Source organism: Stenella coeruleoalba (assembly GCF_951394435.1).
Source record: "Stenella coeruleoalba genome assembly, chromosome: 14".
Taxonomy (NCBI): Eukaryota; Metazoa; Chordata; class Mammalia; order Artiodactyla; family Delphinidae; genus Stenella; species Stenella coeruleoalba.
The window spans coordinates 47,831,925-47,850,866 of record NC_137160.1 but is presented as its reverse complement, the minus strand read 5'-3'; the positions used below and the strand labels follow the sequence as shown (position 1 = coordinate 47,850,866).

Below are 18,942 nucleotides of genomic sequence, written 5' to 3'. Positions count from 1 at the left end.
CAGTAGGTTATCACAGTTAAAGATTATAGTCTAAACATAAATGCACTGATCATATCTAAGTTCTGAAACTAAACATCTCTATCAGGAAAAAGATAAAAAAGAATGTACAGGCAACACAAGATTGGCCATGAGTTGCTAAGTGCATAAATTAGGTTTCTGGTACATGTGGATCTTTATACCATTCTCTCCACTTCGATGTATGTCTGAAAATTCCATTAAAAAATTAAAAACAAAACCGAAAACAATCTGTCACCACAACTCTACAGAATAATGCTAGCATCTTCTCAAACAACTAAACTAGCACAGTTAAATACTTTTAAATGTTGATCAATAATCACCCTGCTCTCTTCTTAGTAATACTTTGCTTCTGAAATTTCATGGGATGGTATGATATTTCTTCGTAATAATACATTTTGCTAAAATGAAACTTCCAGCTTTGGAATATATCTAGTCTATATGGCAGTGTCACACTTGGTAGAAAGCTATTGGTAAAGTTATTCTTCTTACGAGGTGTCGAAGGAGTAAGGTAATTTTTGTCACCACCAATTAAAAACTTTTACGAAACAGGACTGTTATAGAACAATTAAACCTTACAAATGCACTAGTCTCCAGGAAGAAAGTCCTGGAGGAAATTCTGCTTATTAAAATTGCAATTTTAGTTTCCATTAAAAGAGAATAAGACAACAGAAGATGGGCTGGCAAGACAAATTATTTCTTAATGTCAGTTTAGCTTATTTCAAATGAGATAGCATATCTACACCAGGTTGGGTTCAGTACAATTTTGTCTCTTCAACTCATTTATCTAATTCAGTCATCTTGATTATGGCCTCATGGACTTCATTTTCAGAGAAAGAATTCTGTAACAAACAGCCCACACACATGCTGATTACTGAACAGTTAATTCTAATTAACTTGGGCATGACAGGAGAATTTTGATAAAGTCCTAGAATACAAATATAGTCTGCTTATACTAGGCTAACTTACATAAAAAACCCACAGCATAGTCTCCAGACAAAACAAGAGAGTCAAAGAGATCTAATTTAAAAAAACAAATGAGAAAATTAAAATCACAAATAATTTATTCTTCCGTTAGAGTTGATACAGTTTTAAATAGCAACAAAGTACACAGTGGTGGAAAATTGGCACAGAACCTAAAAGCGTTTCCATCACAATAAGGCTGTCCATGCTTTATGTGTTCAAACTTGATGTCCATTTTCTACTGACCATGTTGAAAAAAAACCCTATTCTGACCTTAAAACACACACACACTCTTTCATACACACACAGAGACACATTAAAATTTCTCCTTTTGATTACAGTATGTTGAGAACAGTACATTTTGCTTATTCAGATTTATCGCACCCCTTCTGTTTTGTTTCCAGTTAGAAGTGGGGGAAAAACAATTCAATTATAAAGAATATACCTTATTCCCTGGGCACAGGCAACTGTGATGAAAACAGCAACTTACCTTTGGGCTAGGTAACTGTGGTTATAAACTTCTCAATGCATGATTTCCTGCCCAATGCAATATCCCTGAAATCACCTAAAACAGTCAGGCACAGGACAGTCTCAAATATGATTAAGTATACCATGCTAATAAAATGATCTGAAATGCAACCTCTATGCTTTTAATACAGATCAGAATAAACATCATCAATAAGCATTTTCCTAAACATCTCTATGTTATATTAACCAACATAAAAAAGGGAAAAACTTAGAAGTGTTCCTTCCTTTATAAATGGCATTATTTCCAGTCAATAAAGGTTTGTAAAGTCTCCTGAACTATTCTTATCATATAAACCAATTATCCTTCTAATGTTAAAAAATAAAATTACTGAATCAACGTTGACTCTTCTTTGACATCATTTATAAAATGTTTTGATATTACTTACTAAGTTCCCTGATTACTCAAACAAGGTAAAATTAACACTTTTCATTTTCAGTTATTGCTATTTTAGGAGAGGATTACCACTTCATTTACATGAAACTTAGCAAGATTCTTCAGATCCAATATGAAGTAATTCTTATTGCCTCACATTTTAAAACTGTATTATAAATGATCTTTTATAAAAAGGTTTTAACCCACAAAACTGGAAAGCTTTTAAAAAATGTCTTTTTACTTAAAACTGTATCACAGTGCCCTTGATTATCTAACACATAAAAGGGAGCTGAATTTTCTCTAAAGAACATAACAGTGGACATATGGTGTGCTTTGTCTTCTCCCTCACCTTCAGCTTCACAGAACACCACTTTGAGACCAACACAATCAAGCATCCACCATGCTCCAATCCCCATTAACAGAGGACTTCTGATTCTGTCCAGTGCGTAGTGTACCTCCTTGCATATTCACCACATGAAATAAACATAATATACAAAATATTGCTGCTGTAAAAAGTGTACATTTCCCTCTTCCCCTTACAAAAGAATCTGTGGAAAAGTATTAAATTCCCTTAACCTTCATAAACATACAAAGCTGTTCACACCTTTCAGTCTGTAACAGTCCATTTGAAATACTGTTCCGAAATCATTGCAAATTGGTTATGTCATTCTATTTTCTGTCCAATGTTGCCATCTAGAGTAGACATGTGAAATCAAGAGTATTTTTGCGCTACTAAAGCCTTTTATAACTAAGCCACAAAGGCTGTTTACTGATGAAACAGCCACTTATCCACAAGGTTTTTCCAAAAACTAGATGGAATGGAAGGGTCTCTTCACAGGGAGGTGTCCACAGTGCTGAGGCGACAATATGGCTGCTAACAGATTCTGGCTATTGGAATGTAAGTACTTTTCACTGCTGGTAATTTCCATACTGTCCCTAAAAGATAAATTTAAAAATATAATTAGATCATAGTTTGACCATAACAGTTTGGCACAGAAAATTACAAATCAATCTTAACACTGTCATACTACAAAAGCCACTACAATCACAACAAACAAAAACCGTTACATATAATATTTAGGTACAGAGTATCTCTGTAATTTCTTCTGATATTACAGTCAACTGCAAATGGATTTCAAAGTCTATGAGCCTAGAACAGCACCTATCAGAGTGAGAACTTAGATGTTTGGTGAATTTTATTGAACTGAATCAAGAATGAGTGAAGTTCTGGTTCTAAATGCTGGCATAGCATATACTAGTGTGTCAATTATATTCTAGTACAACAAGTTTGTGACTGTTTAGATTATTATAGTGACTTATGAATTAACAACAAGGGTATCTGAGATAAGTAGCAAGGATGGACAGATATCTGGGAGATAAAGGAAAAAGAACCTTCTAGCCACACTATGGAATTTGGGCCTCTTCCCGAGGCCAATGAGGTATTCGCAGAGGTATTCAGACAGGCAGCTGGTACATAAAATCAAAGAAAGATTGTTTTTGATTTTGTTGCTTTTAGTAAGGTAGACTTGAAGGGCCTGTAGGCTGACAGGAAGGGAAAGAAAATGAAGCACAGGTATAAAAAAGGTAATGAATGAAGTAACAAAATTCTACAAGGGAGGTAAACAGTGTCCAGTATACAGCTGTTAAGGCTAGCTTCTGGAGAAGAGAAGGAACATCTTTTCCTTCAACAGAGAAGAAAGGTAGAAGAAAAGAGGAATGTACTAGAAAAAATTTATTTTAATAACAAAAATGTCTTAAATGTGTTTAAAATAGATGCTCATAAAAGCACTTGGGCACATAATCAGTTAACTGTTTCCTTTGGCTAAATATCCCCCTCTAAGTCAAAGTAACTATTTTATATCAAGTAAGTATTCTATAGTTGAAAGCCTTCTGTACAATAAGAAATAGTACCCTAAAAGTTTACACTTCCAAAGAAGTAAGATATACTTCAAAATATGTTGAATACCACTGTATCTAATGGAATAATGCACTATAAGTAGAATTAAGGTATTTAAAAAATATTGATGTACTTTACATAATTATATTCAGAAAAATTTAAAGTCAATGCTCATCCTGAAATATCTGTAGGTAAGATTTGCTTTAACATACTCAATAAAATAGGGTGCGGGTATATAAAACAACATCGGTAAAATGCCAATAATTGTTGAATTTGGTTGGTGGGGTACACAGGGATTCATGATGCTCCTCTTTTTGCTGTCTTTGTTGAAAAATTCCTATAATACCAAGTTTAAAATAAGAAATGCTTAGCATACAGGAACTTACTGTTCAATTGTTACATTATCTAAATACTGAGTTTAAGTCCCAACTCTACTGTTGCCTTTTCATTTGAGCCCAAGGAAAGCTCTTTGAGATTTCTTTACCTATAAGGTGGGACTGTAACATACCCATCCCTGGCTCTCAATTTTCTTTCTGTTTAAGGTTACACTAGTTCTACCTCATTTATTTGTTAGGACACTTAAATAAGAGAGGACATGAGAAAGAGCTTTCAAAAATTATAAAAAAGTATAAATAAGCAAGCCTCAATGCTGGAAGGAAACGCTCCCGCAGTGAGTATGTGTGATGAGATATTAACGATGAAAGCGAGTTGCACATATTATGAATGATGTGAAAGCAGAAGAGAGGTTAAGAACTGGTGTGCTATATAAATAAAAGCTACAATGTATCTACTATAGCATGAATTACTTGACGATAGGGACTAGGTCTTATCCATTCTTATGCCCCAAGTATTGAAGAGTGCCTGACACATAAGACTTCTTCAATAATGTACACCAAATATGATATTCAAGCAATTAGAAACATTTATTGAGCAAATACTATATGCTCATCACCATAATAAATTTGAAAAACAGGGAAGGTAAGACTTACAAATAAAGTATAATTGCAGAACAAGGTCTACAAGAGTTCAGAAAGGAAAAGGCTATCGCGGCTAAAATAATTTGAAAAATATTTCAGAGACTGTGAGAGCCTTAAGAAAATAGTAAAATTTGAATGGCAGAGAAAAGAAAAGGGGCACTTCAAATAGAAGAAACAGCTAAAGCAAAAGAATGGAGAAAAAATAGGTAAAAAATGCTCAGGGAATTGGAGAGTAAAAAAGAATATACAACAATCAGGACCAGAAGCTATTGATTATTTGTTAACACAGAGCTTGAAGTAATGGATACGAGAAGTCTGGCTAATATCAACAATAGCCGACTCTTAATATATCTCAATAACTTAATATATGTCAATAACAATATATCTCAATAACTCTTAATATATCTCAATAACTCGTACCATGTGTCAAACACTGTAACAAGTGTTTTGTGTCCATCTGTTACCTGTGCAGTAAATATGATATCCATTTTATGGATGAAGAAATTGAAGCACTGAGAATTTAAGTAACTTGACCCACACCGGATCACTTTGCTAGGACAAAATCAAATCACAAGCAAGCCTAAAAAAATACTGTATATCTGCGACCATTAGCAAATTCCAGGGTTAAAAGTATGGGTTTGGGAAGCAGAAATCAATGCCTAGTTTTAATTCTCCCACTTACCAGTTTCTTGTCCTTGAGGCAAGCTATCTACCTTCCCTTTCTTGACTGTCTCATCCAACAAGTGAGGATAATCATGATTTCTGCTTCAAACAGTTGCTCAATAAGAAAAGCACAACAGCACTCTGCAAAGTGCTGGTGTGGCTGGAGGCAGGGGCGTCGTGAAGGGCCCAGTCCCTGGGTCTTAGCCACTCAGCTCGGCCCTGCTTACCCATCATCTTGGGTGGATCACTCCAACTCTCTAAGCCTTGCTTCTCTCTCTTCTCTCTGCTTCTTCAGCTTCTTTGTTTGTAAATTACAAAATTCCTCTGACTAGAGTAAAGAATAAATGGGAAAGGAGGCAAGACAGCATGGGAGGATCCTTCATGCCATCATGAACTTAGGAGATGTTAATGGTCTAAACAAAGATAAGGCAGTGGTCAGAGAGAAGTGGATGGATTCAAGAATGTTGAAGGAAGTCAGGCTAACAAGATTTTGTCATTTATTAGATGGGGAGAGGGAGGAAGACTTAAGCATCAAATGTGGCACATGGCATTCTAGCTTGGCGATAGTGCCCCTCTCTCTAAGAGAGAGCATAGAAAGGAGGAATGTGTGGGTACAAAAACTATGAATTCGTTTTGGTTATGTGAAATTGACATGATATTTCCAAGTGCAGATGACTACTAGGCACCTGACTTTCAGAAGAGAAAGTGAGACTAGAAATAGAGATTTGAGAGTCAACAGCATGGTAAATTAAAATCATGTGCATAAATGAGATTTTCTAGGGACTGTATGGAGTGAAGAGTCCCTAGACTGAGCAATAAATTTCTTTCTTTCTTAAAAATATTCTGTCCCAGTACTTTTTAGGGGTTTCTTTCTCTATTCTTACAATCACCATTCAAATTTAGTAAGTGAAGGCGCTACGTATTCACTCACCAGTATTTACTGACTACTCAATGTGTTCTACTAGGTGATGGAAACTCAACGGTGATAAAAAAACAGATGTGGTGATGTCTTTAAAGAACTGACATCCTAGGGGAAGAGGGTATGATAATAAACAATAACTACATAATCTGTCACATGGAAATAAATGCTATGCTGAAAAATAAAAGCATCTAACACCATATTTCATGAAATTTTCCTTCTAAGATCAGGAACAAAGCAGGGATGTCCCCTTCTCACCACTCTTTTTCTACACTGTACTGAAATTCCTAGTTTATGCAATAAGAAAAAGAAACAAAGGTAAACAGATTGGAAAAGAAGAAATAAAACTGTCTTTGTTCACAGATGACATGATTGTTTAGGTAGAAAATCCCAAAGAATCAACCAAAGAAACTCCTGAAACTAATGAGCAAGGTTGCAGGATACGAGGTTAACACAGAAAATTCCCCTATACGCTAGCAATGAATAAGTCCAATTTGAAATTAAAAACAATACCATCTACATAAGCACCCCCCAAAATTGAATACTTAGGTATAAATCTAACAAAATATATAGAGAGAACTGTATGAGAAAAACTAAAAAAGTAATGAAAGAAATCAAAGAACTAAATAAATGCAGAGATGTTCCATGTTCATGGATAGAAAAATCAATATTGTTGCAACGTCAGTTCTTCCCAACTTGATCTAAAGATTCAACACAATCCCAATCAAAATCCCAGCAAGCAAGTTATTTCTGGATATTGAAAAAGTAATTCTAAAATTATATGGAGAGGCAGAAGACCCAGAATACCCATACAATATTGGAGGAGGAGAACAAAGTCAAAGGAATGACAATATTCAACTGTAAGACTTACTATAAAGCTACAGCAATCAAGACAATGTGATATTGGTGAAAGAACAGAAAAACAGATCAATGGAACCGAATAGAGAGCCCAGAAATAGACCCACATAAATACAGTCAACTGATCTTTGGCAAAGGAGCAAAGATAATACAATAGTGCAGAGATAGTCTTGTCAACAAATGGTGCTAGAACTGGATATCCGCGTACAAAAAAATGAAATTTAGACACAAATCTTAACAAGATTTTCTTCATTCAGAACATAAACTCAAATAGGACATTTACCTAAATGTAAAGTAGAAAACTATAAAACTCCTAGAAGATAACATGAAAAAAAATGTAGATGACCTTTGGTTTTGGAGTGACTTTATAGACACATCACCAAAGGCGTGATCCATGAAAGAAATAACTGATAAACTGGACTTCATTAAAATTAAAATCTTCTACTCTGAGAAAGACAATGTCAAAAAAATGAGAAGACAAGCCAAGAAGACAAGGCAGTATTTGCAAAAGACACGACTGATAAGGACTGTTATCTAAACTATGCAAAGAACTCTTACAACTCAACAATAAGAAAATGAACAACCCTATCAAAAAATGGGCCAAAGACCTGAACAGACGCCTCACTGAAGAAGATACAAAGATGTCAAGTGAGCATACTGAAAAGGTGTCTACATCACATGTCACTGGGGAAATGCAAAGTAAAACAACAACGAGATACGCCATAAACTTACTGGAATGGCCAAAATTCTGAGCACTGATAACAGCAAATGCTGATGAGGATGTGGAGTTAACAGGAACTCTCATTCATTGCCCATTGCCGGTGAGAATACAATGTGGTACAGCCACTACGCAAGATAGTATGGCAGTTTCTTACAAAACTAAATATACTATTACCATATAATCCAAAAATCATGCTCACTCCTTGGCATTTATCCAAATGAGTTGAAATTTTATGTTCACACAAAAACCTGCTCATGGAAGTTTATAGCAGTTTCATTCATAATTGCCAAAACTTGAAAGCAACCAAGATGTCTTTCAGTAAATGAATGGTATATCCAGACAACGGGCTACTATCCAGGGCTAAAAAGAAACACTTTATCAAGTCATGAGAAGACTTTAAATGCATATTATTAAGTGAAAAGCCAATTTTGTCATGCACATGATTCCAAGTGCATGACATTCTGGAAAAGGCAAACTATGCAGATCAGTAGGAAGGATAGAGGGATGAATAAGAGGAGCACAGAGGATTTTTAAGGAAATGAAACTCTTCTGTATGATATTATAATGGTGGATACAGGTCATCATATATTTGTCAAAATGCACAGACTGTACAACACCAAGAGTGAATCTAATGTAAATTATGGACCTGGGGTGGTAGGTTTATTGATTATAACAGATGTACCACTAGGGTGTGGGATGTTGATAATGGAGTAGGCTATGTATGTGTAGGGGTAGGGAGTAAATGGAAACTCTCTGTACTTTCTTCTCAATTTTGCTGTGAACGTAAAACTGCTGGAAAAAAAGTCTATTTTTTAAAAATTAAGTAGGTTTCTGGTCAAGACAGATTTATACTCCAGCCTGAAAAAAAACCCAGGGCTTCCCTGGTGGCACAGTGGTTAAGAATCCTCCTGCCAATGAAGGGGACACGGGTTTGAGCCCTGGTCCGGGAAGATCCCACATGCCACCTTGTGCCTGTGCGCCACAACTACTGAGCCTGCGCTCTAGAGCCCGCGAGCCACAACTACTGAACCCGCATGCTACAACTATAGAAGCCCATGCGCCTAGAGCTCATGCTCTGCGACAAGAGAAGCCACCACAATGAGAAGCCCGCGCACCGCAACGAAGAGTAGCTCCTGCTTGCTGCAACTACAAGAAAGCACATGCGCAGCAATGAAGACCCAACGTGGCCAAAAAAAAAAACCCCAAAACTACAAAAAATATATGAAATACTTGTATTCAGGACACAGGACAGAAGGTAATAAACAACAGCAATCTGTGAGAAATGGGAAACAAATGAGGCGAGCACTCTGATTACTGCATCTTACTGCACTGAGAGTTTCCACACTGCAGCATATGGAGAGGAAGTAAGGCTGGGTCTGAGGTAAGAAGATAAAGCTTAGAGTCTGAAGAGAAAAAAAGGAGCTAGAGTTCACAGGCCATAGTACCAAAGAGGAAAAAAATGCACAGAGAAAAGAAATGCACTGTGGAGATCTGCAGAGGAAACCTCTTGAGTATTCAGCATAGCACTGATATGCAAATGCATGCAACAAAAATACCCAAGTCCAAGGAAAAAAACACCCCAACGGATTAGAGGAAACAATTCCTGCACTCACAGAGGAATGGAAATAGTGTTTATTCCCACCAGCCAGAGTGGAAAACCTCATAATTCCAGGGCACTGGGTTGAGTACCCAAAAGGGTCTTATCTTACTAGTGGGGATATTTAGCCCAGGACTAAACACTGTCTGGTCCTGCCTAACAAATCTTCAAAGCAATCCCCAAAAGATCAAGTTGTTTTCAAATTACTAAACTGCATCCCAAAACAAAACTCAAGAATGTTTCTAGGAATACAAATATATCCATCACTCAACAACATAAAAGTAATATTTGCAATTTCTGGCGTTTTATCAAAGATCATTGCACATGGAAAGGATGAGGAAAATATGACCCAAAGCGAGGAGGGGAAAAAAACAGTAGATCAAAACTGGCCCAGATGTTAGAATTACCAGAAAAGGATATGAAAGCAGTTAACATACTTGTATTCCTCATGTTCAAAACTTTAGGCAGAGACATGGAAGATATGAAAAAGACCCATATCAAACACCTGGAGATGAAAAATACAATGTCTGCAATGAGACACATCAGGGAGTGGATTAAAAGCTGGTAAGACAATGAGCAAGAAAAGATTACTGAACTTCAAAACACAGCTACAGAAACTACCCAAAATGAAACAGAGAGAAAAAAAAGACTTAAAAATTAAATAAACAAACAGAGGATCACTGAATTATGGCACAACTCTAAGCGGTCAAATACACATGTAATTGGAGTCTGAGGAAGAGAGATAGGGGTACAGGTGTAGAGAAAGGAAAAATATTTGGTCAGAATTTTTCCAAATTTGATGAAAACCATAAAGTCACAAATTCAAGAAACTATACAAACCCCAAGCATAAGAAAACACTCAAATAATTTGATAAGGGGAAAAATCTTAAGAACAGTCAGAAAAAACAAAATACACTAACAGTTTACCACCAGAAGACCTGCATTACAAGAACTGTTAAAAGGAAATCCTTCTGGCAAAAGAAAATGATACCAGATGGAAATATGGATTTATCATAGAATGGAAAGTACAAGAAACAGTAAGTACATTAGTAAATATGTGACTCTTTTCTTATCATTTAAGTATCTTTAAAGGATAATTGATATTTTAAACAAAACTAATTCCACATATGGGGTTTGTAACATATGTAGAAGTGGAAATTATAACAATAACACAAAGGTTGAGAAGAAATGAAAGTAAACTATTATACTTTATATGAAGTGGTATAATATCACTTAAAGGTACTGATACATGATACAATATGGATGAACCCTGAAAACATTATACTAAGTGAGAGCAGCCAATCACAAACACCACATATGCATGACTCCACTTAGCCTAAATGCTCAGAAGAGGAAAATCCATACAGACAAAAAGTAAAGCAGCTATTTCCTAGGGCTGGGTGTTTGGAGGGAAATAAACATACTTAAAAAAAAAAAAAGAATGGTACATCTTAAAATGACGAATGGTATGTGAATTATATCTTAATAAAAACCATTTTTTAAAAACAGAAAAAAATTCAAAATAAGAAAATGAGGAAAAAGGACAAAGAACAGAAGGGACAAATAGGAAAAAATATCAAGATGACAGACTTAACCATTATCCATATTCACATTAAACATAATGTTCAAACCCCCTCCATTAAAAGGCAGAGATATGGGGCTTCCCTGGTGGCGCACTGGTTGCAAGTCCGCCTGCCGATGCAGGGGACACGGGTTCGTGCCCCGGTCCAGGAGGATCCCACATGCCGCGGAGCGGCTGGGCCCGTGAGCCATGGCCGCTGGGCCTGCGCGTCCAGAGCCTGTGCTCTGCAGCAGGAGGGGCCGCGACAGTGAGAGGCCGGCGTACCGCAAAAAAAAAAAAAGGCAGAGATAGATTGGGTAAAAAAAAAAAACAAACGCAAGTCCTAAGTATACGCTGACTTCATGAAACAACTTAAACATAAAAATACAAATGTGTTAATAAAAAAGATTAAAAATATATTATCATTCTAGTACTAATCCAAAGAAAACGATATTAATATTAGACAAACATATTTCAGAGCAAAGAATATGACCAGGGATAAAGAAAGTTATTACATAATGATACAGGAGAAAATTAATCAAGACATAGAAATCCCTAAAACATATGCACCTTAAAAATGTAGCATTGGGACTTCCCTGGTGGTACAGTGGTTAAGAATCCGCCTGCCAATGCAGGAGACACGGGTTGGAGCCCTGGTCTGGGAAGATCCCACATGCCACGGAGCAACTAAGCCCGTGCACCACAACTACTGAGCCTGTGCTCTACAGCCCGCGAGCCATACCTACTGAGCCCATGCGCCACAACTGCTGAAGCCCGCACACCTAGAGCCCGCGCTCTGCAACAAGAGAGGTCACCACAATGAGAAGCCCGTGTACCGCAGCGAAGAGTAGCCCCTGCTCACTGCAACTGGAGAGAGCCTGTGCGCAGCAATGAAGACCCAACGCAACCAAATAAATAAATAAAATTTTTTTAAAAGTCACATTAAAATACATGAAGCAAAAATGAACAGAACTGCAAGAAAATATAGACAAACACACAGATATAGCCAGAGATTTAATATTTAATATCCCTTTCTCAATAACTAATAGAACAGAAAATCAGCTAAGTCATAGGAGACTTGAACACCACTATCAAGCAGCTTGATCTAATTGACATTTACAGAACATCCCCACAGACCATACTCTGAGCCATAAAAGAAGTCTCAATAAATGCAGAAGAATTGAAGTCATACCAAGTATGTTCTATCAAGATGATGATATTAAATGGGAAATCAGTAACTGAAAACTATCTGGAATATCCCCAAATATTCAAAAACTATATACACTTCTAAATAACTCTTGGGTCAAAGATGAAATCAAAAGTGAAATCAGAAAATACTTTGAACTGACTGCAAATAAAGACACAACAGAAGAGAGAACGGTAAATACAAAGGTTCTGAGGGAGAAACATGCTGGAAACAGGCCAGTGTGACTGAAGCAGAATGAATGAAGGCGGCTATAAATACAGAGGTGAGATGGTGGAATAGGGGCTGGGGACATGAGCTGAGCATGGCCTTCTAGGCCATTATATTACTCTGGGCGGGAATGAAGTTGCCACATGGTTATGCGCGGAGGGGTGGCCTAATCAGACTGACGTTTTTGAAAGATCACTCTAGGTCCTGTGAGGAGCACATCCTGTAGAGGAGCCAGGAGGAAAGCAGGAAGACCAGGAAGGAGGACAGTGCAACGGTCCAGATGAGTGAGAGTTGTGACTGTGACTTGGGTAAGGGCAGGAAATTGTGAAAAATGACTATAGATACGGCATGTATTTTGAAGGAAGAGGTGATGAGATTTGCTGGCTGACTAGATGTTTGATTTGCAAAAAGAAGGGAGTCAAGGATGACTCCGGGTTTTCCGCCTGAGGAAGTGGAAAACTGAGCTGCTGTTCACGGAGATGGAAAGACTGACCCGGGTGGGGTCGGGGGGCGCAGCCCCTTACAGGATTCTGTCTCAATGCCCCTCTTTTAATTCATCCTGCATATTGCCACAAGAGTCACCTGCCTAAACACCACTATAATTAGATTTCTTTTCCATTGCCTTAACTATCTTGAAGAGTTGAACAACTTTCCCTAAAACGAAGAAACCAACAGGTGTTTGGGTTGAGGGAATCCATGAGATAGATGTGGGGAGGCTACTAACACTAGAGTAGCTAGAATGGTCCCCTCCTCATAGCCTTTTCTAATGGGGAAGAAGATGTGGCTGGCAACTACCCCAACATCACGGGTCTTTTTCTACTGTATAGTCCCCAAATTCCTGAGGACCTTAAAGGGTGGAATAATTATCATGATAAAAGAAGAAACATAGTATGTATCTATTATATATGCCAGCCACTGCTATATACTTTAGATACATCATCTAAAACACTTTACAGGCTCCACACTGTTATCAGGATAAAGCCCAGGTTCCCCAACATGGCTTACAAGAGCCCTCCTAATCTGGCCCCAATTCATCTCCACTCTTGCCTCTTCTTCCCCACACTCCTGCTTTACTGAGCCACACATCTTAACACAAGTCCTTTGTGAGTGCACTTCTTTCTGACCAGAATATCCTTCTCTCCTCCACAACCAGCTGGCTAATACCTACTCATCCTTGGGCTCTCGCACTTATATAATACTTCCCAAGGAACACATGCCTGGGTTAGGAGCTCCCTTCCACAAAAATCTTGCCTTTCCTCATCCAAGTACTTCTCACACTACATCGTATCATCTGCTTACTTGTCTGTTCCCACCTAGACTTAAGTTCACAAAGGCAGAGTCCATGTCGATCTTATTTCCCAATATAGCCCCATCTTAGGTACTTGGCATATAAATGTTGCTTGAGAAACATTTGCTTAAGGAATGATGTTAAGTTTAGGAGGCTTAGAAATATGCTGATTTAGAGAGAAAATGATGAAGCTGAGGAAAATGACAAGACATCCAAAGAGAGATGTTCTGCTCACAGCTGGAAAAATGGAGCTGAAGTTGGGCTGAGAAGAGTAGGCTAAGGATACTGAAAATCTAAGACAGGGTGAATACAGAGACTGGGAAAAACACTAAGCCAAGGATTGATATCTGGGGAAAAGAAAGATGAGAAACAAGTATAAAGAAGGAATCACTGAAAATGTAAGAGGAACAAAATAGTACAGTAATACAGAAGCTAAAGAAGACCACTTAAGAATGAAGACAGGAACAGGTGTCAAATGCTAAAGTGAAGTCAAGGAAGATCCAGATAGTTGCTCCATAAGCCATAAGGACCAGGTCTGTTTTACTCATCTAGGACATAATATAGTATCCAGCACACACAGAAAATTAATAAATATTTGTTGAATTAGGGAGTAAAGGACCACTTTTCAGCAGTTAACCTGTGGATGTGAAGGAGCCTACATTTTATCTGCTCAGGGATCTTGTCCTTAGATACTCACTAGTCAACACTCATTTTACTTTAAAAATTTAGATAAAACTTCTGCCTACTCCTTTGATTTAGTTCTAGTGTATCTTTTTTAGTATTACTTATCTGTCCATACTTTTTTTTTAATTAATTAATTAATTTATGTTTGGCTGCGTTGGGTCTCCGTTGCTGTGCGCGGGCTTTCTCTAGTTGCGGCGAGCGGGGGCTACTCTTCGTTACGATGGGTGGGCTTCTCACTGCAGTGGCTTCTCTTGTTGCGGAGCACAGGCTCTAGGCGTGCGGGCTTCAGTAGTTGCAGCACACAGGCTCAGCAACTACGGGCTTAGCTGCTCTGCGGCATGTGGGATCTTCCCAGACCAGGGCTCAAACCCGTGTCCCCTGCACTGGCAGGCAGATTCTTAACCACTGCGCCACCAGAGAAGTCCTGTCCATACTTTTAAGCCTCTTATATCTCTTTTATATTTTCCACTTAACTAGAACGTGTCAGTACAGGGGGTTGTAAACTTGAGAGAGCATCGATGAGAGAGCTGCTTATGCCTTAGAGTCTAATCAGCACTGCATACGCGTTGTTTCTCAAACCAGATCATCCCCACTGGTCCTGGAACCCTAACATTAAAAAGTAACCTATTTTAGGTAGCTTAAGCGGTGAAGAGATCAGATTCTCCTCACTAGAAAGTCATCAGACAAACCTGAAATCAATTAAAAAAACCTGCCAACATAATAAATCATTTTAATAATAATTTAGAGTATGTATGAGAAGATTCACAGAACAATGACTGTGGCACAGATTATTAAGTCTGAGAAATTTACTGATGAAAAGAAGGGTAACACGAGGTTCAAGAGAATACAGTCATCTTAGGACAAGATACACTTATAGATCTCTGAAGGTAGTAGAAGGAAAGATAACAGGGGAGAAAGAAAGATGATTAATATCTGAGATAATGGATATGTGTATGGAAGGAGGCAACAGAGACAGGTGGTGAGTATGAGTTTAAAGAGAAGGGATATCGTGCATGTGAGGGGAGTAGGGTGAATATGCTGGAGTGAAGACGAGAGCCAGGAAGAGCACTGCCTCAGATGGACTCCACATTTCAATCAGTCAAAGCAGAGTCTTGGAACAATAAACGTGAGGGACATCAGAGAAATTAAGGGCTTCAGAACACGGAATAATGTTTGGGATAGCGAAGGGAAGTATGCCTAGGGGGTAAAGCCCAGGGAGAGACTATGAATGAACAAACATGAACGAATGCTGGTGCTTAGAGATACGCCATGTTTTGTAGGCTACAGCAACGATGATTAACTGTGTTAGCGTTCTATGAAGAAGACTCAAGAGTAAGTAACCACTTTTTTTCGGTTAACACTATAAACAAGAGGCGGGAAAAATGAATCTTCAGCTGAGAAACGTGCAACCTAGTCGAGAGTGAGCAAACAACAGGGCAGTCCCGGCCACCCGGGTAACTCACCTGGTCATACCCGTAAGGCCTCTGCTGCGGGGGTTGGGGTGGCCCAGGCTGGGCTGGTCTGTAACCTCCATACTGCTGCCCTTGCCCCTGCGGGTAGTTAGGGTACTGAGGACCTGGACCACCCTGCGAAGGACCTGTAAAATAATCAGCACACACAAGAGCCCAGGAGAAAATACAGTAAGTCCCTAGAATTCCAGAAGCGGTTTAAGATTAGATGTTACCATATTCCCTTGCAGTCCGGTATCTCGATTTTTCTCAAATGCGTTTTGAAATACATTCCAAAAGTTCTAAGAAGTAAAAATACTGTTAAGGACACTACCATGTACCAATATGCTCTGATTCAGTGTAACTATTGTGCTATGTGTTAGCCATTAAGATTTTATATGTCAAAATGAGTAAAAGAGACTCAGGAGTTGTAAAGCAAGTTAACTCCATGATGTTAAGGAAATTTATCTATACCTCTAGTAGGAAGTTAACCAGTATAATAAGCAAGCGGTGGAAAGAAAAGGCAAGAAGCAGACTCAAACTGAAATACTGAAGTAATTTCTGAATAAAGTTTGGAAGTCAGTGATAGTTACAGCTGTATAACTCTAAGATTTATACTTGCAATCACTAAAAGAATCACAAAGAATGATTTTACACGTAATTTCTAGATTTGCATTTGCAATCACCAAAAGAAAGCTTTACGTTCTGCACTGACAAACTCACTATCACAATATTTTCAAACAGAAACTAAAGAAGACTTGAAAAGCCACAGGCTGTATGTGGAAAAAACATGATTCAGAAGTTACACTCTGTGTACCCATCACCTTTAATACTTAACCCATATAAATGAATGATTTCAACTTCCAGAGATGACAAGGGACTAATTTGGCTTGCCAAACAAATACGTCTATTTCATAAACTCTACTCCTGTCTATTGTAAAGAATATAAAGCATAAGCTGAAAAGCTTTGATACTTAAATGTTTTCTATCACAGCCATTCAAATCCTGTCATAAAAAACACTGCAGAGAAAGATGTCAAAGAGAACAAGAAATTTTCAAGCTTAAATTCCACCAGTCTATTATTTTATTTAGTTATTATGCATCCAATTATTAAAACTCTGTATTTTTTATTAGAAGCAAGTCTGACAGCTGAAACCTATAGATAAGCAAAATGGGAACGTCTCCTTTAGGGTGCCCAACGATGTCTGACAAAACAGCATTTAACTACTTAAGCCAAAATCACTAAATTTCTTTTACTCTCTCTTTCCACTGAAAATAATATTGCTCTTAAATCAATAAACTTACCTGACTGATCCACATAATATATGTTTTCATGCAAACACAATAAAACCAGAATACTCTATTTATTCAACGTACAAATATTTAATGGGCATGAAATGGAAATGCCATTTGAGAGGAGCAAGAAAGTCCCTTTGTAAAGACAAGAAATACATGGAGTATTTCTAAAGTCATAGCTGGAATTTGGGAACCAGAACTGATCATTATGGGGAAAATTCCTGACACCCAATACCTGGCTGAATTCCAGTGCTTCTGTTGAAGATGCAAGAGAATTTCAGCCTGATCCTGGTTCTTAGATTTGCTATCACAGGTGGAAAGAGGTGCCCATAATAACAGCAGAGTTTAAACCAATGAATAAAAATAATAAGACATTACTAATGTTAAAAAAGAGGCCATGTTAGCAAGAGATGATGTCAGATTAAGCAGCTACTTCTCCTATCGTAGGAATCATATTTTCCTATATCTAAAATAGTTATTATAGAAGCCGAAAATTTAAGACTGAGATATCAGGTCTGTATTACTCCCCTCCTCCCTATCGAACAGTCAGATAGCCAACTAGTAGACATCATAGTGAGTATATAATAAGAAAAGATGGCTATACTTCTCCCAAAGTGTAAGATACATACCTGCAATAAATATACTCCTATGAATGTGTAAACTGCTATTTTAACAGAGAATGACAAAGACATTTTCTTTACGCGTTCCAAATAGATCTCACTTGTACACTAAAAGATCAATGTTACTTTTCATGGTAACAGTCATTAGTTTTAGAAACAAATTTGCCAAGCAGATTATGTAGATGTTGTTAATCATCACCCAACTCATCAGTTTTCCAAGCACATACAAAGCTATTGGCTGGTTGTGGTTTAAGGTTTAGGTTTATGGTTAGGTTTAAGGTTAGGTTTAAGGTTTAGGTTTAAGAATTCATTAAGGATTTCATTTTGAGTGACTACATACCTTACCTTTGGTCAATGAACCATCTCTAGTTTATGTTTCTTTTTAAATGGATTACTAGTTTAAGAACAACACTTTAAATATAAACACTCCAGTAACAAGCTAAGCTAAAACTGTGAATTTTCAAAAATAATTCTTAGAAAAATAAACATTAAATATCCACTTCTGTATTATGAAAGAGTAACCATCACATTTTTTGGTGACAAGAATAAACTGCAGTAAGCCATTACCGTAGCCCTGCTGCTGTCCTGGGTAGCCCTGCTGCCCTGGGTACTGCTGCTGCTGGGCTGGATATCCCTGTTGGGGAGGTGGTCCTTGGTAAGCATCTTGCTGTTGGCCATACTGTGAATTCCCTACAGGATAATTGGAGAAGAGGAAAAAAAAAAAAAACTGAGAAGTTTGCTTAATTAACTTTTTTCCTCTAAGATGCATAGCCAACAACACAAGAACAAAATAAAATGCCATATTGATTTTTAAAAGTTAACAAAACAAAGAAAAAACTCAAACCAAACAGAAGGATTTCGGCCAAACAAACTGCAGTTAAAGCCAATTGTGCAAGGTTGAACTGCAGCATTTTCAGCGTCTCTGCCATACGAGCATTACATTTACTGGAACATCACAGTCATAAGATCATGACTATGCTAAATAAAATAAAAAAGACAAAATTAAAGACAGCTACAAGAGCACACACTAGCTACACAAGATCAGCAAGCTGTTTCCTAAAGGCACTAAACTTATATGTAAAATTATACATATGTAAACACACACAAGAAAAAAAAATTG

The 18,942-nt window shown here is 37.5% G+C and overlaps 1 protein-coding gene across 4 annotated transcripts in view; it reads right to left on the bottom strand.

Annotated features, from left to right (window-relative positions):
• Nucleotides 1–817: 817 nt before the first annotated feature.
• The window catches only part of SS18 (SS18 subunit of BAF chromatin remodeling complex), a 76,694-nt gene continuing 58,569 nt past the window's right edge, over nt 818–18,942 (bottom strand). For 3 of the 4 annotated variants that reach the window (XM_079942761.1, XM_079942760.1, XM_079942763.1), the window contains 3 exons: nt 18,390–18,512; nt 15,922–16,055; nt 818–2,815 (listed from right to left, as the gene is read on the bottom strand). In XM_079942761.1, the coding sequence (XP_079798887.1) occupies nt 2,789–2,815; nt 15,922–16,055; nt 18,390–18,512 (284 nt within the window). In that variant the 3' untranslated portion in view covers nt 818–2,788. The remainder of the gene's footprint in view (nt 2,816–15,921; nt 16,056–18,389; nt 18,513–18,942) is intronic. The other variant, XM_079942762.1, reaches the window with a different exon arrangement.